Source organism: Sphaeramia orbicularis, chromosome 7, assembly GCF_902148855.1.
Source record: "Sphaeramia orbicularis chromosome 7, fSphaOr1.1, whole genome shotgun sequence".
NCBI lineage: Eukaryota > Metazoa > Chordata > Actinopteri > Kurtiformes > Apogonidae > Sphaeramia > Sphaeramia orbicularis.
The window spans coordinates 38,498,044-38,520,334 of record NC_043963.1 but is presented as its reverse complement, the minus strand read 5'-3'; the positions used below and the strand labels follow the sequence as shown (position 1 = coordinate 38,520,334).

Here is a 22,291-nt window from a genome sequence, read left to right as displayed (position 1 = left end):
TGACTGAAAGTTGTCAAGTTACAGTAGGATATTGTGCAAAATTTAAAATGTAATTAATAAACATAAAGCACTTTTATTACAACCAACAAGAGAGTAAATACACTATTGAACTCAGACTGAAACACATGATAGTAGTTGACATAATTTACACTATGTTGTAAAATTACTTCTTACTGAAAAGCTCCAGCAGTTTGATAAATTCTTGTAAAACATTCATCTTATCTTTTCAGTTACAGACCGATCTCTATATAAATTACTCCTCCCAACATGATAATGTACAATATTTACATCCTGTAGAACCAACAAAGTTATATTAAGGACATTTTTACAATTCATATCGACAAAACAAATTAATTAAAAAGCAAGCACACACATAGTTTGACTTGGCTTGTGTTGTCTACATACAGTAGTTGAAGGTGACCTAATACATGAGTCAATCTCAGCCATTTGGAAAAACACTCAACACATGAAATAGACTGGCTGTTTGCTACATAAAGCTACTGGCTAACTGAGGTTGTCAAACAAACCAAGGCTGCTTAGTAATTCTTGTTTTTAGTGACTTAACCTTTATGCCACATCCTCTACATGTAACAGAGTGAGTATCTTCTCTAAATGTAATGACTGAGGAAGAACACAGAGAAACCTTTGGGGTCCAGGGTGAAAGGCATTGTCATTACAGCAGTACGCTATATTGCACAAGCAAGTCAGCATTCAGGAAATAATTTTAAAATCTGGGCAGAGATGCATAAAAAGGCAAAAAACATTTAGTGGTAGAGACATGCATCTCTGTTCACAGTATTCATCATCAAAGACTAAGGTAGTTCCAGGAATATGTCCTGCCTCCTTTCTTGAATATGTGTGTGAACATGACTGATGGTCCTGAAGGTAGGCGGCCACAGTGTTGTTTTTTGTTCACAAAGCTGTAGCAGCAGCATTTGCCTAAAAGAAATGACTAAGAACAGCTGAGAACAGCATGCGATGTGTTAAAGATGAGCTCACTAAACATCTCTCCCACAGTAGCTGCACTAAAGCCAATTTTGTAGCTATAGAATATTTCAAGTGCAAAAAAGGCAGCTCTAGCCTAACGTGGGCAGAAGCCGTTGTCTGTCCTTCCTGACCCGCCTCAGTCTATTTACTGGGCGTGATCTTGGCGAGTCCTGGCCAGGCCGGGATGTAATAGTGAGGCAATGTGCCTTCCATGAGCCTTTCCATTAGAGCTGGGTGTATTGATCTAAATATCGATAGTATCAATACCAAGGTGAGTATCGGTATCGGATCGATACTAGCGTTATGAGATCAATACTTTTGTTGCAGTTTCTCCTCTAAACGTCCAGCAAATTACTTGAATTTCCTCACAGGGTTCATGCGAGTGCATCTTCTCTCCCAGTTTCTCTGTCTGTGCGCACATCTCTCTATATCTCTCTGCTGCTCTCTTAGGCACACTTTGCCCCCCCCCCCACCCACACACACACACACACACACACACACACACACACACCACACACACACACACACACACACACACACACACACACACAAACAGGATATATGCAACAGCCCAATGCAATTAAAATAAATAAACAAACAAAGTAAGTACTATACATTTGCACTCCTTCACCAACCAATAGCTATCTGATACAAATCATAAAACATCTTTCAATATTAGCAATACTCATTCCATTTCATGCCTGTTGTGTTAACAAAAAAAGTTTTAATTTCTTTTGAAAACATTTTCTATTATTTTCCAACAACAAAAACACTGGCAATCCATTCCATGCAACCATGGCCCGATAAAAAACAGTTCGCTGAAACTGATTTGTTCTGCCTAAAGGCAGAGCACACCGTGTTTCAGTGGTTTGTCTTGTACAATAATTATGTTGATCAGCAAAAAAATGACAGTTTTCTGTGAATAATTTCTGGAGTTTGTGTAGCTTTAATATTTCGAATAAATGATAGTAAAGAATTCTCAATGGGATTCAGGTCTGGTCTCTATAGTGGCCAATCCATGTGTGAAAATTATATATCATGGCCTCTTTCACAATTTTACTCTAATCTGGCATCCAGACATTGTCCAATCCTTATGCACTCTATCAAACTGATGGTTGTTGAAGAAATGAGAAGCCACTCACATCAGTTAAAGGGTTAAAGAACATGATTCCATGATTGCAGTAATTATTAAATGGATGGATCTAAACCATTTACTTAGTTAAATCAGAATAAATTTTTTGTTATGGTCATTACACAATAAATACGCATTACAAAAGAATAGAAGAATAATCTCAAGTGTAATATCTTAAGTTTATTATTGATAAGCTTCAAATAACAAGGTGTATTTTCAAAGAACTTATAGCACTGTAAAAGAATTTGAAGTAGTATTTCACTACAGATGGATAGGCATTGTCCCTATGCAGCGTGTCAGTAACATTCAGGGTTTTGTGATTGTAAGGTCAGTAATAAGCTGAGTATGTCTCACTGTGGGTGTTTTAGTTGTCTCCTAGCTTTAGTCTCATATCTGTCTCCAGACGGTTGTGAAAGCAGTATCAGTTTCACACATGTACTCACAGAAATGTCACACTAGTGCTTCAGTCTTAATCTTAATCTTTAAAGGTCTAAACAAAAATGTTTGCTATAGATGAATAATTCAGCCACACTACTGTTACCCTGTTGAAATCATAATTTCACAGACATCACTTTGTCTTTGCTTCTATCAGCTGTATTCTTAACAGGATATAAACCAGGATGTCAGTGTTGAAACTTACACTTAATGTCACAGAGTTGTAGGATGTTTGTACAACTGCACATTTTGAACCTGAGCTTTGACTTAACATGTCCAACCTGGTGTGTTTTTACAGGATTGTTGTGCACGGGGAGAAGTTTTATCAGCAAGTTGTTCCTTCCTCAGCCAAACCCTTTGACTTCCAAGCAGCATACCAGCTCACAGAGGAGCAGGTAACACTATGGCTGTGTGACTCAGTAATATTAATGTAAAACATACTAGATCTTTGTAGATGTGCTCTGCTGTTCCTAATCCATTTCTTCTTCTTGAATCTGTTCAGGCACTAGAGGTCAGTGACCATTACCCTGTGGAGGTCCTGATGAAGGCCACCGCATCCAGAGTCTCCTTCAACCTCCTCCTCATCCTCCTCGCCTTTATATTCACCTGCAGCTAATGAAGAAAGAGCCTGAAGAAGGGGTTCTAACAGTTCAACCAAAGTGCTTCCCCTGGACACATTTCGGGGCCTTATATCATCTCATTTTCACATCCAGTTAAGGGCAGCTTGGGGCACCATTTGCAATCCACATTGTCAAACATGAGTGTTTGCACTCCAGTGAAATATCCTCCAGTGTTGGGCTCAGAGTTAGATAATATTATACATTACACAACTGTTTGCGCATGCATTTATCCTCATCTTTATCTGTGTGAGAATGTAAAGATCATTAGTATTTAAGACTATTAGCTTTAGCAGGTAAAGATACAGAGATATGTAGCAGATAAGATGTGAAAGATTCCCTCTGAATCAGTCATACTTCAGTATTTTTTAAGAACCTTTTTTATCCCCTGGCATTTGATTCAAGAAGATATAATGATCAGTGTGTTCAACTGGTTCAACTGTCATCAGTTTGTTTTTAGAGCATAAATGGAAAACCATCCAATATTTTTGACTTTGTCATCTCATCATCATATCATTTCAAGACATTCAGTATTTTTCCAGTAAAATGCACAAAAACTACTCCCTCTCTCATCCTTAGTTGTTTTCAAAGTTCAATCAGACTGGTTCTGATTCTCACTACCCACTGGAACACAAACTGGGGGTCATCTGAACCTTCAATTACACAGCAAAGGAAATCCCTACAAAGGCCAAAGAGAAAAAGAAGGAAGATAAGCCGTTCAGGAAAGCACTGGGGACCTGAGGTTACCCTGGCTGAGCCTTCCTCAAAGACAAACCAAGGACCCAAGAATAGAGGAAAAGCCCGAAAAAGGAAAAGGCATCATCAGCCTCCCAAAATAATTCTCAAAAAGCAACCATTCACACCTGGACTCACCTCAGAGGTGTGACCAGAATGTCATGGGTGGGTGGGCATTTGCTTGTTTGGGGGTGCAGGAAAATATTGTTGCACCAAGGGGGATTGTGATTGTTGGACTGGGGGGGAGGGACTGTCAAACAGCATCTGTTCAGCTCTGGCAGGCTGGACAGGGCATTTCACAGGGGGACAGAGCTTGTCCCTGTGGAGGGCAGTTCTTGCCCCTGGGGGGTACTGCCCCCCCAACTCCCCCTTGGCCATGCCCCTGACTCCCCCACCCCCACCCCAATGACCCTGAAACTCAGGCACAATACCCACTAACCCCCCCTGAAACTCAGGATCACCCCTCCAAGACCCCTGACAGGGGAAAACAACCTACAGACCACTCCCCCTACAGGTTTATACATCTGGTTCCCACCCCCAACCTAATAGAAGAAGAAGAAATACCAGTCTAATTGAACATCGAAAACAACTAAAGATGACAGATGACCGGGACAAATGAAAACGTACACAGACATACTTCCTCTCTCCTGTCAGTGCGTGAAACTCGCATCAGCACAAGCACTTTGGATTTTGTGGAGGCCAGGGGGATACGTCATTCACTGATGTTCCTTTGTGATATTTTTAACAGGCTGATGCCAAGTTCAGTGACCATGAGCCACTCAGTTCTGGGAAAGTTGCAACTGAGATCAAAATAAAAATGCATGGCAATAGAGCCGCTTGTATTAAAAAAAGAGGAAACACAAACACAATGAACTTTATATCTAAGTGTTGTAAGACTGGCCACAGACTATGATTATTAATAATGATTAGATTATTAGTAATGTGATTACATCCACCACACTCCTTAAATGATCCAAAAAATTTGGTGATCTCTGGATTTTACCTGCAGTATTATGACTCTGATTGCACACATGTCTTTTATGCAAGAAACAATTAATGCACTGCAAATGCAATTGTTGAGATTTGAACATATTTATTACACTTGTATAAATTGTTTAATGTCTTTCTTTTTGGTATTTTGTCATTGTGTTGGACACAGTCAACACTGCGTATATGTACTGTATATACATATTAGATTTCTCCTTCATTTTAAGTTTTTTTTTTTTTTAACTACAAGTTTTTTTGTCTCTTTTTAGAGCTTGGTCATTGAGTACCTTCCTGCTCTATGTGATCTCATTCTGTTGTATACGGTCATTTGTACATAAATAAAAACTCCACATCATCAGTGCATTTTTGTCTTGTCTTTGGGACATTTGCATTTCTACAGTGAGTTACTTCTTTATGCCATGTTACACTCATTTCTTCATTTTTAAACATACAGCACTCCACTATTTAACAAAAAGGGAAAGAAACAACTTGTTATGTTATGGACATTATATAAAACATGTTGCGTCTGAATATTTTTTTTATTCCCCAAAGTACTAATTTGTGCATGAAAATGAGCACTGCATCCAAACTGATTTGAGGTCAGTATTGTTTAGAGAGTGTTTGGCCATGTTTTTTATTTATTTATTTATTTATTTATTTTTTAGATTATATAACCATTTTTGTCATCAGGGTAACAAGTTCAGGTTTGTTTTCATAAGCACACACTGTCCTAGATATGAAAGAATTAATACTGAGCCGCCTGTTGCATCCAAGATCAGTCTCACTAAGTCCATCACCATGCTGCACCTCTGCATCACAGTCTGTGAGTACTGGTGAATTTTAAGATATCTTAATTAGATGCATATTGTTTTTTGTTATATGGTGAAGTATGGCTAGTTAACTGTTCTGTTTCCCCCCCAGTGCTGGCAGCAGTTTGCTTGCTCTTGGGTGCAGGTAAATATTTACATTCAGTTTTTACGTTACGAAAAAACGGGAATACATTTTGCTGTTGTTTTTGTGTCACATTTATCCTTTTATTTGTGGTTTTAGGTGTCTCTGCAACAAAAGTCACCACATGTGGTGCCCACGTCCAACGCCTCAGCTGTGGTAGGACTCTGATTTTTACAATAACTGTTGTGGAATATTTGGACAAAAGTTTCTTTGGACTGTGGCTTTTCAGTTCACTGTACAGTTTAAGAAAATTAGTTGATTTATGCAAAGTAGGCAAACACATAATACACTGTTGTCTATAAAGTTGGAATAATTTTGTTTTCAGACACATTCCTCTATTTACTCCTATTTATACACATCAGTAATCACCTGTGACCTGGTGTTAAATAAAAACAAAAAAAGCTGGTACTTCGCCGACATTTCCTGGGTCTTAGGAGGTTAAGAACACTGATATTATACAGATCCTCTGTCTACAGGCTATTTATTTGAAACCTTAAAGTTCTAGTATTTTTTGGTGATTTCCATTTTTTTTCTCAACATTTAAACTTTAGCAAGGATTTTATTACTATTTTTATTTGATGCTTTGTATTTTCCAGTGAAAATCAGGTATCTTCCTATGTTGAATTTACTGATCATGTACATGTTCTATCCAAGCAGAGAAAACTGAAGCAAAAGTGACTTTTCCAGCAAAACCTTTCATTATTGAACATAAAAACAAGCTTCTCCAACCACTGTGACTTATCAAACACCATGGGATTTAAAGATGAAACCATTACCTTTGAACTATTCATGATAGATGAATGACATTTTCAGGAGTTTTAGGATATGTCTTTACTTCCAACTCACAATAATAAGTATGAAGCAAACTGAAGATGGTTCAGTCAAGAGGCCTCTGGTGACTTCACATGCACTGACATACTGTCACCAAGATTATGTATCCACATGTACTTCAGTTTAGTTTAGTGTTTATACTTTGAGCCATAGTCTCCAATTTTAATATTTAACATACTATTAATATTTAATATTTCATTATGAAATGGTTTCTAATACAATAACCTGTTGCTTTATTGTTTACATTTTACATTTTTAACATGAAAAATATTGACTTGACTTTAAGAATGATTTAACTCATAGCTGTTAAACCCAGTGTTAAAGCTGCAGGAGTCAAAATAAGGGAAAAAACAGCGGGAATCTGTAAATGCACATCTTTCTTCCTCAAATCTCTCAGTCCACGTCCAAAGACTAGATGTAAATATTGTTAACCTGACGCTGCTTCACATCACTGGGCATAAGAGAAAACACTTTTCCAAGCTACTGAGTAAAGCAGTTGGGTCATGTCTGACTGTTTCTTAACAGTGAATACTTACAGCTGTCATTTTCCACCAGTCATCTGCATTTAAGCAGTGGCGTCAATGGGGTTTCAGTCAGGGCCTTCAGTAAACAATAGTAAACCACATGGCACCTATCTTACATGTCTCTGGTACAGCCAACACAACCAGGTACAAATAATGTGTATTAAAATTCCACTTCACCTACATGGCACATGGCAGCTGTGTTTGAAAAAACTCATCCAGTAGTTTGGCACATTGGAGGAAAACAAGCAGATAAATTCACTGAGATTTGCGAAAAGTGTCTTGCATTCTTTAATTTCTGAAGCTCATTGGGACGTGACTAGGTTCAAAGTGTGTGTGTAACAGTGAATGAAGACGGCTCAGAGGTCTTAGTCCTCCACATGAGCCTAACAGCGGTGACAACTTCAACTACTCAGCCAATCTCTGGATTCATCGTGTCACCTGAAAGATAATTCTCGCTGCTCCAAAAACAGGATACAGTCCATACGGCGCTTCAGGATGTCCCGGCTTCTTCTGACTCTCATTGTGGATGCTGATCTGATCTCATGTTTCCTTAGCTCATTCAACTGCAAATGCACCCCACATTCACCTCATGTTTTCTGATGGACTGCTCACATTGTACTGTATGTTGCTCAGAGCCCTGTTGCTGCCTTAGTGAAGCTGTTCACACTGCAAAAGTCATTTCATATCCATCTACTCGTATTAAAAACTACACAGCGACTAGCTCTTGTGCTCAGTGCTAGATGTTAGCCACTCAGAGACCTTGTAGTTACAATTTTTTTTTTTAAATATTGCACAAAACCTTTTCTGGCCTTTGTTAGTGAATAGAGTTTGGGTGTAGGTATTTCTGTTATTTTCCTTTTCTCTCTAAAAAATGCCTTGAAAAAGGTATTTTCAATAGATTGCCAACGAGATCTGGTGTAGTGGTTCGAGGGGATGTCTTCTTTTTGCTTAAATTCATGTTCATATGAAGGACTTTCATTATGAGTATTGGGGGTAGCACAGAGTCCTGAAGGCATCCTGTCATTTAACATCAAAATATGATTGGCTGATGATTCTGTCACCAATACTTACTGTCAATCAAATGTGCAGTCTTTCAAAAAAAGGTTGGTGATATCTGTAGTGCTGGTTCCAGCGAACTGACTTAATTCTCAAGACAAATTTCATGTATTACAGGACGGCCCACCTGTGTGTATGAGCAGAAACATAGTGTTAGTGTTGCCCAGTGTCTCCCTACTGAGTGCATTCATTGTATTAACATTCCAGGATGATGATAGACATTTTCACATCAGAAACTGTGACTTGTTAATCCGTATCAGTAACACTTTTCAACATAAACAACAGCTCTGTTCCATTTAGTTTCCCCAAGAGGCCATTTCAATGAACCAGCATGCACAGATTCAAGGAAACTGACCCACCTAAATGGGATGCAGCCGTTTGTACTGATACCAGTTACATGTGTGTGTTTTCTGCTTCAACAAGTCAAAATGTCTGCAGTGAAAAAGGTCTAAATGTCAGTGTTGTGTTACCGCTGCTTATAGGGAAAAAAATCAGAATGAAGTTTAATTAATACTGACGATGGATTTGGTTCTGTGCTTGATGACAAGATATTGCAGAGACAAGAGTCACATAATTTGTTAATATTTAGTAGCAAAATATGACCCCAATGCCACGGCTTATCATAGCAGTCTATTTGCACATCTAGGGCTAAATGTTATCCCAAATTTAAATTACACAATTGTTTAGATAAATTATTGTGTAAGTCATGATTTTGCAAAATCGTACCTGTGTGGAAGTCACTTGAGGTTAAAGCAACAGTTAAATCAATATGCTGCCGTTGTTCTATTTATTTTGTTCCCTAAAATTAGAGATGAGCTGAATTGCTTATTAGTCTTATTTGGTTTGTCTGGGATGTTTGCTTTTGTGCAGACTGGTAATTAGTCCATAGAAGCTCCTGCTGTTTTTACACAAAAACAGTACTCACATCAAACACTTTTATCAAATTAGTAATTGTCACTTAACTTATAGTTCTATTTTACTCTTGTAGTACTGCATCCATTATCTAAAATCTTTGTGCTTTCAGTGTATCTGCTCCAACCAAATAAATGAATCTGAACTACAGATCATGAGGTGCACATCTTTCCTGCACGTCCCTGTTATAAAACGATGAGTCTGAGAGTTCAAGTTTACTTTGCAAACAGATGCTGCCCTTGGTCCAAATGTATAAATACTGAGTCTGTTCCGACCACCACACAGTCTCACATTCAGCTTCTGTCATGGCTCACTTTAGCTCCAATCTCTGTAAGTATCTCAAAAATGAAGATAAGATGAAGATGAAATAGTAACAGTATTTATTTATGTATTTATCACATCAATAACATTATGAAATAAAGTATGCAACTCATTTGATTCATTCATTTCTCTAGTGCTGGCAGCAGCATGTCTTCTGTTTGCAGGTAAAGATCAATGCAACCTCACAGGTTTTTTTTAATTGTATATTTTTATGTTAAAGTAACACATTTCTCTTGGAGTTTCAGGTGTATCTGCAGTGACAGTTACCACCTGTGGTCCCCACGTCCAACGCCTGAGCTGTGGTAGGGTCTTAATTTCTTTATTGATTTGCTTTAAAAAAAAAATAAAAAAAATAAAAAATTGCTCTTGCTGAACTTTGACAGTAAATATAAGGCTGTCTATATTTGTTATTTACACAATAAGATAAATGTTTGACTTAAGTTTTATTCTACTATTTCTTCTGTAATGGTCAAAAATGATGTAGCATAAATACAATGTAGACTACATTAGAAAATGAGGACATAAAGGGGAGGTTTACAGATGTGATTAACAACACAACTCACTTATATGAAAAAACTTTACAGTGCTCTAAATCTGGAGTTCCCACATTTTTTCCTTATGAGACCCAAAACATCAGTTTTATGCCCAGGACCCATAGAGAGTAAGAAAATGACAGAAAACTAACTTAAATGTTAGTTAATGACTTAAAATAAATAAATAAATAAAATTTAATCTTGTTATATTGTTTTGACCTTGTGTCTGTCACATCTTTGCTTTCACCTTGTTACATTTTCTTACTTCCTTTTTGTCATCTTACATTACTTATAAATATATATATATATATATATATATATATATATATATATATATATATATATATATATATATATATATATATATTATTACTTACATATATATAGGCAGCAACTCATCATCACAAGCAAACAGACAGACAAAACAAATAACTTAAATGTTACTGAGTGGTTTTGTTTTGTTTTTTTTTTACATTTTCATCTAGTTATATTGTTTTTTGTCTTTCACATCATGACTTTTACTTTGCTTTCACCTTGTTACATTTTCTTACATCCTTTTTGTCATGTTATATTACTTTCCTTTTTTTCCTCTGCATTTCACATGGCTTTAGTCAACTTTCATGAACTTTTCCAGACAGCATTCTTCTGTTTCAATCAGGAAAATGAATTCACATGTCACATAATAGCTATGTATTTTACTCTTACATTTGTCAACCTGACCCTATGTTTGGGAGACGGTTCAAAGTTATTCATTTGTTTTGTTTCTACTTCTTGTAGACATTATCCCCTGGTTTCTTAATGCCTCCTTGTTTGATGGTTACAGATTCTGGAGTAATTGATGTACAGTTAGTACTGTACGGGCGTAACGACCACGAGACCTGCGCTACAGGGAAAGCTGCAGAGGAGGTCGCCACTACTGACTGTTCTCTGGCGGATGCTCAATTTATTGTCAGGACAAGGTACAGATTTTCAGAAGGAAGAAGCACTCAGAAGATCTCAGCATTATGATGTATGAACGTGTGTCTCATTTTACTCACTCAATTAAGGTTTGGGTTTGATGCGTCCCCAAGAGTTGAACTTAATGTTCAGACATTAAAAAATCTTTCAAAAATAAGCAAAAAAGTACTGGAATGTACTGAAGCCCATTTCTGCCAGCAAAACACAACACAAAAACTAATCGTCATGAAAAAAAAAAAAGAAAATTATGAGATAAAAAGTCAAAATTATGAGATAGAAAAGTTGAAATTTTCAGATTTAAAAGCTGAAATTATGAGATAAAAATCATAATTTTGAAATAAAAAAAGTCATAATTATAAGATAGTCTGTAAAGTTGATCTTTTCAACAAATTGCATCACTTTGTGGCTTCTCTGATGCAAAAATGGAGTATTGAAGACTACTTTTAACATGGTTTTACCACAAATTGAATGCTTGAGATGCTTGCAGTTTCATTGGTGTTGTATTAAGGAAGCGTACCCTTGAGAGATTTTTAAGCAAGAAGGTGCTGGTTCAGGGCCAGATCAGTGAGCAGTGAGAAGTGACCTTTCTGCTCGAGTAACTGGACTATGTGGTCTGTTGGTATCTTATAATTTTGACTTTAAAAACTCATAATTTTGACTTTTTTTGCTGGTGGACATGGGCTTCCATAGGAATGAGAGGCTTTTGTGTAATTTATAAAGTATGTACTATATTGTGTAGTATATACCAGTGGCGGCTGCTCGTCTTTCAGACAGGGGAAGCTCATTGTCGGCTTACATCAAAAAAAAAAAAAAAAAAAAAAAAAAGTCACGTTATGTAAACATAAATTCGGCCCTCCGTTCCTTTTTAAGAAAATGCTCAGTGACCTTATCGTACCAAGTTGGCGTCTTTTCCAGGGACTGTCTGGACCAGTGTCCTCTCGATGTCCAGCAGAGCTGGTCTGCTTAGATTTCCTTGGCCCATTGTGTTGTGGGTGTAAGACTTCAGCCTTTTTAAACAAGAGATGCTCCTTTCACTCCGACCTAGCCGACAGTTTGATTGATTTAACTATCTACAAAACAATATTAAACTCAAACAAGAAATGATTAAATTATGTAACTGAAACAAGAAAACGCTGAAATTATGTTAAATTGAAACAAGGAAGTACAATGAGTGTGTTTTATTTACAGTGCAAGAAATGAACGAGTAATTTCGTAGTGGTTTCTCTCTCCATTTCACAGCAGAATGTGTGACGGTATTAAACTGAACTGTGTCAGTGAAAGAGCAGATCTGAAACTAGCTGTCAATCAAACGATATTCAGCCTTTCGACTGATCCTCCAATCAGCACGTGGGATTCTGGCGTCCAGCCCGGCCGAGCTCCGCCCACAGCTCCATTCACCCCCAGAGGCGCCCGGCGTCCGGGGGCGGGACAACATCGTGGCATTTATCCAATGACCGTCCAGTTTTGAGGCAATGAAAAAAACTGTTCCACTCTGTCCCATTGAAGTGCATAGACGCCTGGCGTCTACGGACAAATGCGCTGAGCAGAGATGTATGAGAAAACAGCGCAACTGGAATGTATGAGAAGTGAACAACATCGCGTCTATTGATTTGTGATAAAGCTGATTCTGAACGAGCTCGTCTGTGAGATGAACGTGTTCTAACACATTTGTAGTCAATGAAATGTCAACACAACTGAACATATTTAACCATTTAATTTTCATAATTTTAATGGAAGCCGGGCTTTCCTTGCAGTCTATGAGAAATTGCCACTGGTATATACTGTACATCTCTAAAGTACTCATTTGTTTGTGTATTATTGTGTATTCAACACAACCATGATATAGAGACACAGAACTTGTTTTGCTGTAAAAGCATGTATTCTCTGTTCGCTGCTGTAAATGTGCTCTGTTTCCCTGAAGGTGTAATGGCAAGACAGAGTGTGAACTCAACCACAGTATCTTTGCAACTGACCCCTGTCCCAACATTTTCAAGTACCTGAAGACCACTTACACTTGTATCCCAGCAAGTCAGTTATATGCATGAAAATCACAATGAAACTAAGCTGCCAAGGGTTTGACAAGTTTAATGCCTAAAGTGACTTTTGTTACTTTGACAGAGCGCCTCGTCGTATGTGAACAGTCTTTTGCACACCTGGAGTGTGGTAAGCTCATATCACTGTGAATCAAAATGTTGTGAAAAATGTCTGCTGCTTACCTTTTCATCTATTTCCTCTTTTTCTGTCAGATGAGAACCAGGTCATTTCTGTCATCGGTGCTGACTTTGGGCGTCGTGATGGCACCACATGCTCTTTCAGACGACTCTCCTCAAAGCTTGAAAACACCCAGTGCATAAGTCCTACCAACAAAGTTGCTGAAAAGTAAGTTGTTATTTGTTGAACTGAATACTAGTGTAGTAGTGCTCGAGTCCATTTTCTGCTTTCTCTGTCTCGTCTCAGTCTTGACCCTTCAAGGACTCGGTCTTGACTCGGTCTTGGACCACAGTGTGAGAAGGATTTGTAATTTCAGAGCGAGTCCTCGAGACCAACAGATTTTTTTTAAATGTTCATGTTAAGAAAAAATCCAATTATCCATCATTACAAATATATATACTAGCCTACTAATCTAGACATACCACTTGCAAATTTTCATTTGCTCTGCAGGTCCTAACTATGATTCAAAATCAGAGTGGGCTTAACATGTTGATGACAGAGCAGCACTGTTGAAGCAGTTGTGAAAAATTGGCAGATGATGCGTATGGTAGGGATTTTTTTAATGACAGTAAAAAGTCCATATGAAGAGGTTAGGTAGACAAGAGTGTGCCAGACTGCTCCTATAAACAATTCCCAGTCTAGTTTAGTCTGTAGGCTTAACTGTTTATTACTAACTGGGGTGATATTAAATCATGGTTATGAAAACGGACTTGTTTTTATGGTCTTGGTCTCGACTCCTGAAAGACTTGGTCTCGACTCGGTCTTAACTCTGTCTCGACATAGGCAGTCTCGTCCCCATCACAATTGAATACTGTTTGAAAGTTCTGGAAAACCTAAATCATCACGTGCACATTTTCACATTTTTATCACTCTTCTCTGACAACATCATAGATCTCATGAATTTGTTTTCACTGATGATCTGATTACAGATGCAACGGTAAAAACAGCTGTTCTATCAGAGCAGCCAGCTCAGTGTTTGGTGATCCCTGTCTCGAAACTTACAAGTACCTGGAGGTGGCATATACATGTCAAGGTAAGTGGGTACTCTAGATGTGACCAGGAAAATATAATAAAGAACCAGAATTGCAAAATTACAAACTGTGCAGCGGTAACAGATTTTTTTTGTCTTTCTATTTTAGGTTAGGGGGGGACTTCAGATTAAAGATACTGGAATCTCTCTCAATAAAATGTCAGCAGAAGCTCCATGGTCATCACATCCACATCTGTGGAGGCCAGAAAAGTGAGAACAGAATAAAACTGAGCTCAAATCTTGTCCTGTGTGAACTGGTCTGTTTTGTGTGATGTTTGTTGTCCTAGTTGAATCACAAGAGTTGAAATTTTCCATTGTTGTTGGTTTGTGCTTTTTTTAACTATTATGTATAGAAACACTTCACTGACTGAAAGCTGTCAAGTTACAGTAGGATATTGTGCAAAATTTAAACATGTAATTAATAAACATAAAGCACTTTTATTACAACCAACAAGAGAGTAAATACACTATTGAACTCAGACTGAAACACATGATAGTAGTTGACATAATTTACACTATGTTGTAAAATTACTTCTTACTGAAAAGCTCCAGCAGTTTGATAAATTCTTGTAAAACATTCATCTTATCTTTTCAGTTACAGACCGATCTCTATATAAATTACTCCTCCCAACATGATAATGTACAATATTTACATCCTGTAGAACCAACAAAGTTATATTAAGGACATTTTTACAATTCATATCGACAAAACAAATTAATTAAAAAGCAAGCACACACATAGTTTGACTTGGCTTGTGTTTGTCTACATACAGTAGTTGAAGGTGACCTAATACATGAGTCAATCTCAGCCATTTGGAAAAACACTCAACACATGAAATAGACTGGCTGTTTGCTACATAAAGCTACTGGCTAACTGAGGTTGTCAAACAAACCAAGGCTGCTTAGTAATTCTTGTTTTTAGTGACTTAACCTTTATGCCACATCCTCTACATGTAACAGAGTGAGTATCTTCTCTAAATGTAATGACTGAGGAAGAACACAGAGAAACCTTTGGGGTCCAGGGTGAAAGGCATTGTCATTACAGCAGTACGCTATATTGCACAAGCAAGTCAGCATTCAGGAAATAATTTTAAAATCTGGGCAGAGATGCATAAAAAGGCAAAAAACATTTAGTGGTAGAGACATGCATCTCTGTTCACAGTATTCATCATCAAAGACTAAGGTAGTTCCAGGAATATGTCCTGCCTCCTTTCTTGAATATGTGTGTGAACATGACTGATGGTCCTGAAGGTAGGCGGCCACAGTGTTGTTTTTTGTTCACAAAGCTGTAGCAGCAGCATTTGCCTAAAAGAAATGACTAAGAACAGCTGAGAACAGCATGCGATGTGTTAAAGATGAGCTCACTAAACATCTCTCCCACAGTAGCTGCACTAAAGCCAATTTTGTAGCTATAGAATATTTCAAGTGCAAAAAAGGCAGCTCTAGCCTAACGTGGGCAGAAGCCGTTGTCTGTCCTTCCTGACCCGCCTCAGTCTATTTACTGGGCGTGATCTTGGCGAGTCCTGGCCAGGCCGGGATGTAATAGCGAGGCAATGTGCCTTCCATGAGCCTTTCCATCCACAACCCCAGGCGGTCCAGTTTGTGGTGGATCTGCAGGGTGGATATGTTGCGAGATCGGTTGGATTTCCGTGGTGGGTGGTCATCACGGGAGCTGGACCTCGACCTCCCACCAGAGGTGCCCCCTTCATCCTCAGATGACTTAGTGTCAAGGTCCTCCCCGGTGTAAACAGGCTTAAACAGGCAAAGGTACTTCTTGTGGCCATTCAGTGCCAGTACATAGCCGGTGTAGTCCATTTTGTGGTTGCCTCCATCATCCTCGTCTGCATCGATCTGCATGGCATCCTGAGCGTATTCCAGCAGCGTGTTCATCCACTCAATGTGCTTGTCAATATTCAGGAAGGAAAAATGCAGCGTCAGACTCCTGGGTGAAAGAGAAATGTGATGGAAAATCATACAGTGGTTTTCTTTGTTAGATGATGATGTTATTTATGTAACACACTGGAAAATACCCTGGACATATTCTGTGTTTTCTCTTTGGGCTTTAATAAATGACTATATCATCAACATGAGTAGAAATCGTTGAATTTATTTATTTTATTTATCCTTTAATTTTCCTTTACGTCATTAATTTGTTTAGGCTGCTGGTATCTTGATATTTTTGCATCATGCATCTTGCAGCACTGATGCTACCCGGCTAGGAGGTTTATTCAGGCATGTTTGTTGCGAGTCTTCAACACAGAACTCCTTTTTCATAAATTTGAACCTGCAGGCCTTGTGTTACATATTTTGGAACCATGTGACCTGAGTCAGAAGAGGAGTTCAGATCATCTACCGTTGTCTTCACTGCAGAATTAGCAGATCTTCCTTGATTTTACTCACATAGACACATTTTCTTTGATCTGTATACTCATCACATACTTCATCTTCAGATTGATTTTGTGTTACGGAAAGTTCTACCCATTTCAACAAAATATTTTGATAAATATTAGTATTTTTTTGTCCATATCACTGACCCAAATTTAACAGGAACAGAAGAGTATCACTGGAACACCATTATAGAATTATGCACAAGTATCAGAGACAGTATTAAATGCTTGTAGCAAAATTTAAAATACAAAACACAGGAGGCTTTGTTATGTTAGAAAGATAACTAAATGCGTGCTTACCCTGTGAAGGAGTAGACCTCTTTGGCAAATTTGCTAAGCAGAATATTTTTAGATGCATCAGAGAGCACCAAGACAATGTTCATGTGTCCTGGCCTCAACTTCACCAGGTTGCTCATGTAAGTGATATCTGTCAACTCTGTCACCTCCACAAAGCTCTTCTTGGGAGGTCGACTAAAATAAGAGAAAAAATTTGGAAAAGAAAAAAAAAGTATGGATATTATTTAGTTAAGTAAGTGTAAATGAGTGAAAAATAAACAGACAGTCATCTTGCCTTGATGTGCCACTGGTCCCAGATGATCCATTTTCTGCTTTTGTTCCATCTTTTGCCTTTGGTTTTGTCTGTTTGTCTTCACTTGAATCACTGAAAGCACAAAAAGCATTGGCTTCTTCATCCTCCCTGAAAATTTCTGTGCACTATATCTTGAATTAATCAAAAAACATAGGTGGTGTTGCAAAGAAAAGATGAGCATGTGTATGTTGAATAAAACCCACCTGAAAGCCTGAATGACCACAGTCCCAAACAAGATGAACAAGGCCGAGAAGATAAGGGACAGGAGAGGCATCATCTCACGCCTGTAGGTCATTAAAGACACATAATGTCTTTTACATCTTACAAGTGTTTTTTCATTGCAACCTCAGTGAAAAATTAAACTTAGGTAATACATTAATAAATGTAGATTACAACCTGAACTCACCAGTTGTTATGTAGAATATCATCAATGACTTCAGAGAGGTAATCATAAGACGCATAGATCCATCTGATTATAAACATCTATAATAACAACAATATTATATTTAGCACCAGGATAAGCGTTGGCTAATAACAGAATCTGTCGTAAACTTAGAAAGAGCTTACAGAGGCAAACTCATTGTTGAGCTCAGGTAGCATGGCATCGTGGACAAGAATGGATGGGTCCTTCTGAAGCCGCTCCAACTCCTCCAGAAGCTGCTGCTTGTCTTCCTCGCTGCCGTTCCAGGCTGTCACTGGCTTAAAGAAGACCTTTCCCGCAGTATTACGCCTCTCCAGGATCACCACCTGCACATAGATTCGGCAATACAAGGGGCAGAAAGTCAAGGAAAGACCTCAAGAAAGAACCATGAATCAGAGTCAATAAACAAGAGAGATTTCCTTTACTTACTATGGATACAGATTTTTCCATCTGTTTCTTTTGGCAGTGTAAGCTAGAATATGCTTAACCCTTTATCAAGCAAGTGACTAGTTTTGGTAATTTCTGCAAACATTAAATATGGGGCCAATCCCATGCCTCAGTGAGGTCCAGAAACATGTTAGTTTTTATAATACTATACTGTGCAGTGATTCCGAGAGTTTTATAGAAATTTTGTAGCTGCAATGACTTTGGTTGGTTTATGACCTTATAACAGTTTTATTGCACGTGTTTACTTTTTAGTAAGTGCAAGTGCTGCTCGGATGTTTTATGACAAGAGGAGGTAGATGATGATGTCCAATAACACACTATGGTTGAAATTTTGAATTTCAGAGTATTTCAACGAGTGCCCCATAAAGGGTTATGAGCATATGTATTTTTTATTAGTCTGGCTTATAGGATGCATTCTGCTGGAATATAAGCGACTTTTTCTGTCTCACAGCGGTAGGATTGTCACTCCCTCCTTTTCCTATCAGTGTGTTACTGTTTGGAATATCCCCCTCAAAATATGAAAGAATAACAACCTTCAAGCTGCAACTACATGCTCACAATAACAAGTTCTGACAAACACACATATCTTCTTATGTAGTGTTATCTTTAGTTGGGAAATAACATCAATTTAATACCACAACTTGCTTCCTCATGCCCACTTGTTCAACCAAAATCCGAGAGAAGTATGACTCATCTAAAGAACTAGCAAGACAACCCTGAGAAGTTTCCCCCTTCCAAAATTAAAGAGGGGGGTGCCAGACTTACAAACAGCACTAACATAGCACTAATGTAGAGTGGAGATCGGTCTGGCTTTATGATGATGGAACCTTGTTCTACTGGTATTTTTATAGGTTAGATTTCTGAATGACTCCTAAGACCTTATTACCACTCAATATAAAGTGATACAGTGAAACCTGCACCTGTAGTAACGTAACTTGTAACTTGGATATACCTGTGGTGAGGACTGAGCACTGTCCTTGCTCTGCATAAGGATGTCACATAGTGGCTGCTGGAGCCGCTGGTACACATATGCAAATCTTACAACTTCCTTGGTATTAGTTGATGCAAATGATAGAAACGCCTGGTTCCCAAAAGTAAAAGTCTCTTCATCACCTGTGATCAGTAGGACACAGTATCTGGAGAGGAGAGAATATGTTACAGAAAGTTAGCAAATGTAAACTACATACACTGTTTTTTTGTGTGGAAATTTTAGGAAATATGCATATTATTGTTCCTGTTGACAGAAGGTTGTCACCAATACTATTTCATATCTGTACTAAATGTGAAGGTAATTTTCCAAAATGTCAAAATATTCCTTTAAAATTCCTCAAATGTGGTTCACAGACTAAAATTAAAACATAACAATGTATTCTGTTTCAATTAAAAATAAATAAATAAATGAAAGAAGCTCAAGGTCTCTTACTTCCTCCGTCGGTGAAACTGTTTGACAGGACAAAGCTCATCGAAGAGCTTCTGATTGACCAGCCTTGGTGCAAGAAGAAATTTATTGTTTGACATGAACTCATCAATAATTTGTTTTTTCAATCCTTTTGCCTGCAGAAAACAGCATATGAAATATTCAAATGAAAAAAATTGTAACATCAGCAATATCAACAAATGACAAGGGAATATTATTTCCTCATGCTGCTGCTCTACCTGAATGATGTCAGCTGGCTTGTCTATGTTCTCTTTGAAAACCAACATGGTCGGTGCGTAGGTGTTAATATTGAACTGTTTCTGCAGATTGGCAGTTTCTGACAGTCCCTGATCCACATACCCAAACTGTAAGTAGTCCTTATAGGCAAATGCAGTCAGCTGTGGAGACAACATAAATTACTGACCTGTTTGTGTTGGATATGTCAATGGAAACTTAACAAATATCTGAATGAAATGAATTACTTTGTATAGTAGAGGAACCGCAGGCACTTGGTCAAACAGAAGCACATGTGGCTTGTTGAGCTCATGCCAGCTGTTCAAGAACTGCTGGTCATTCTTATCAGTGACCTGGAAAATAGAAAATGTCACATGTTTATATTATTTTACATTATCTATCTATCCATCAGGGGCTGCAATATAAATATATTTAAATATGCAACATTATTTTGTCAAAAATCACTTCAATGCAGTGTTTACAGTCAGATATGTACCCGCTCCACAAGCCTCTGAGGAAGAAGATCTTCAACAAACTGCCTGAGGTGCTCCTTTGCTACAGCATAATGGAAAAATGTGACTTTTCCATTGATGACTCCAAGTATTGAAGGGGTACGATGTGCACCGAGGTGATTGGCTAACCGTCTCTCATATCCAACATCCACCACGCCTATTCCAACACCTGTAAAGACAACACATAAACAAACAGACATGTACTATTCAAGGCAATCTAATGGATTTGAATCATCTGAGTGATCTGTAGGTTCATTCCTAACCTAAAGACTCCATCTCCTGCACCACCTCTTTCCAGACAGGCTCAATGTGGATGCAGCTGAAGCACCAGTCTGAGGTGATCTTGATCAGATACGGTCTCTTATAGCTGTCAGGCACCACATCATTGACGTACTGGTTAAAGTGCAATGTATATTTGCTGTCTGCAAAGTCTCTGTGATTCTTGCTGTTGAAGGGAAAGTTGAAGAAGGACTCATCAAAGTAAAAGCTGTCATGGCGGTGACCGTAGCGACCACTGCCGTATGGCTGGGTGTCATCAGTCTGCCCATAGCGGTCGTAATTGGCCCGTTTGTCCTCATTGGATAAGATCTAAACATCATTCAGAACAAATATCAGTACAGACATTTTACACATACATACATTTCATATATTTTGCCTGAATTATGATACACAATACATATGGACATTAATTCTGAAGTGGGTTAAATTTTTTGTTGTGAGCTGGAGCTGTTCAAGATATTACAAACACTCTTAAAAAAACACAGACTCTTGAAGACTAAAGTCCATGAACCAAACACTTGTAGTGCGGATATAGTAACTGAGTAAGTAATATTACAGCGGTGTTTCTGTTAAAATGAATATGACTGTGATAGAGATAGAGCCAAAGCAGAATGCAACAAAAGCTAAACATCAAAACTAAACCACAGATATAGTCCTTCACTGCATCCCACTCACAACAAATCTTGTCACACTCAGTATGTCTGATAAATTGCCCTGCCCTAGTTCCAGTGTACTGATGAGTAACATTTTAAAAATGACAAACCTCATAAGATTTGGTAATCTTGATGAACATGTCTTCTGCCCCTGGACTTTTGTTCTTGTCAGGATGCCTTAAAGAGAAGATAGTGCTTTCTTCAGTTGTACCTATTAACTGTGACTGCGAGCAACCTTTTACAATTAAAATGTGGTTGAACTGACTCTGGTTTGTTAATGATGTCAGTACTGTGTGACATTGTTTACCACTCTTTAGCCAGGCGTTTGTACACCTTCTTGATCTCAGCCTGGCTTGCAGTTCTGGTTACTCCTAAGATCTGGTAAGGGTCCACCTCTGGCCCTGCATCAGCTGATCCTGTCAGGAGCACTGAGAGGAGAACCACCACAGCAGCCAGTGACAGACACATCGTTGACACTGCCATCACAGATACCTTCAAGAAATAGGAACAACTATCAGTATCAGGTTTGGCTAATCCAGGATGGTCAGGCCTGAAATCGTGACCCAGGATCGGCTGGTAACTTTAAACAGGATGCAACACATAAAACACTGACGGTACAGCCTTGAAAAGAGAAAAGGATGAAAGCAAACCCATATGGTAAAAGAGCGGCTAAAACAGAGGCTACAAGCTAGGGTGTTATATACCAGATAGCTATAAAAGCATCAGGCGGTACAATATATCATGTGCTGACTACTACACGGATAGCGGCATTATTCCTGGAGGATGAAACGTTCACGCAGTTTCTCCATTATCGCTACAAACGTTTCATTAGATGCGCTGCTCCAGTGGCTACTGGGTTAGCTATGGACACGGAACACACACACTCCTGTCACCTCACACCGATGTGGTCAGCCGGTACAACGCCACATATTGGGTGAAGGTTTGGATATTCTTCAGGTTGTTGGTTAACGCTGATGTGAAAAGACAGCTGTTGGAAAGGGTGTGTTCAACAGCATCCCTCAGCTCCTCCAGGGCAAGCGGCAAGCACACAACCTGCTGCTGAGGCAGGAGTACAAAGGGGCGGGGCCAGGGGCCGAAAGGACTTTTGGGAGTTTGAGTATTTCCTACTTTCT

General features: G+C 38.5%; 2 protein-coding genes across 10 annotated transcripts; one reads left to right on the top strand and one right to left on the bottom strand.

Annotated features, from left to right (window-relative positions):
- Window positions 1-53: 53 nt before the first annotated feature.
- Window positions 54-22,248, bottom strand: LOC115423202 (dnaJ homolog subfamily C member 16). Of its 2 annotated transcripts, XM_030139956.1 has the most exons (16): window positions 22,052-22,248; window positions 21,466-21,650; window positions 21,269-21,335; window positions 20,490-20,814; window positions 20,211-20,395; window positions 19,963-20,067; window positions 19,720-19,878; window positions 19,487-19,617; window positions 19,016-19,199; window positions 17,763-17,942; window positions 17,602-17,678; window positions 17,399-17,479; window positions 17,178-17,267; window positions 16,907-17,077; window positions 15,759-16,161; window positions 54-1,173 (listed from the first exon to the last, which is right to left on the bottom strand). In XM_030139956.1, the coding sequence occupies exons 2-16, from the start codon at window positions 21,639-21,641 to the stop codon at window positions 1,129-1,131; spliced, it is 2,379 nt and encodes a 792-aa protein (XP_029995816.1). In that variant the 5' UTR covers window positions 21,642-21,650; window positions 22,052-22,248; the 3' UTR covers window positions 54-1,128. The 2 variants fall into 2 exon arrangements, with proteins under 2 accessions (XP_029995816.1, XP_029995815.1); XM_030139955.1 differs by lacking the exon at window positions 54-1,173 and having other exon boundaries at window positions 14,638-16,161.
- On the top strand, window positions 5,628-14,266 carry LOC115423205 (L-rhamnose-binding lectin SML-like). 8 transcript variants are annotated; one of them, XM_030139969.1, is made up of 11 exons: window positions 5,641-5,716; window positions 5,815-5,847; window positions 5,944-6,000; window positions 9,487-9,497; window positions 9,623-9,652; window positions 9,734-9,790; window positions 10,845-10,980; window positions 12,900-13,006; window positions 13,097-13,141; window positions 13,225-13,357; window positions 14,119-14,266. In XM_030139969.1, exons 3-11 carry the CDS (start codon window positions 5,969-5,971, stop codon window positions 14,237-14,239), a joined length of 672 nt encoding a protein of 223 aa, XP_029995829.1. In that variant the 5' UTR covers window positions 5,641-5,716; window positions 5,815-5,847; window positions 5,944-5,968; the 3' UTR covers window positions 14,240-14,266. The 8 variants fall into 8 exon arrangements, with proteins under 8 accessions (XP_029995825.1, XP_029995824.1, XP_029995823.1 ...); XM_030139965.1 differs by lacking the exon at window positions 9,487-9,497 and having other exon boundaries at window positions 5,628-5,716; window positions 9,635-9,652; XM_030139964.1 differs by lacking the exon at window positions 9,487-9,497 and having other exon boundaries at window positions 5,628-5,716; window positions 9,635-9,652; window positions 9,728-9,790.
- Window positions 22,249-22,291: the final 43 nt, after the last annotated feature.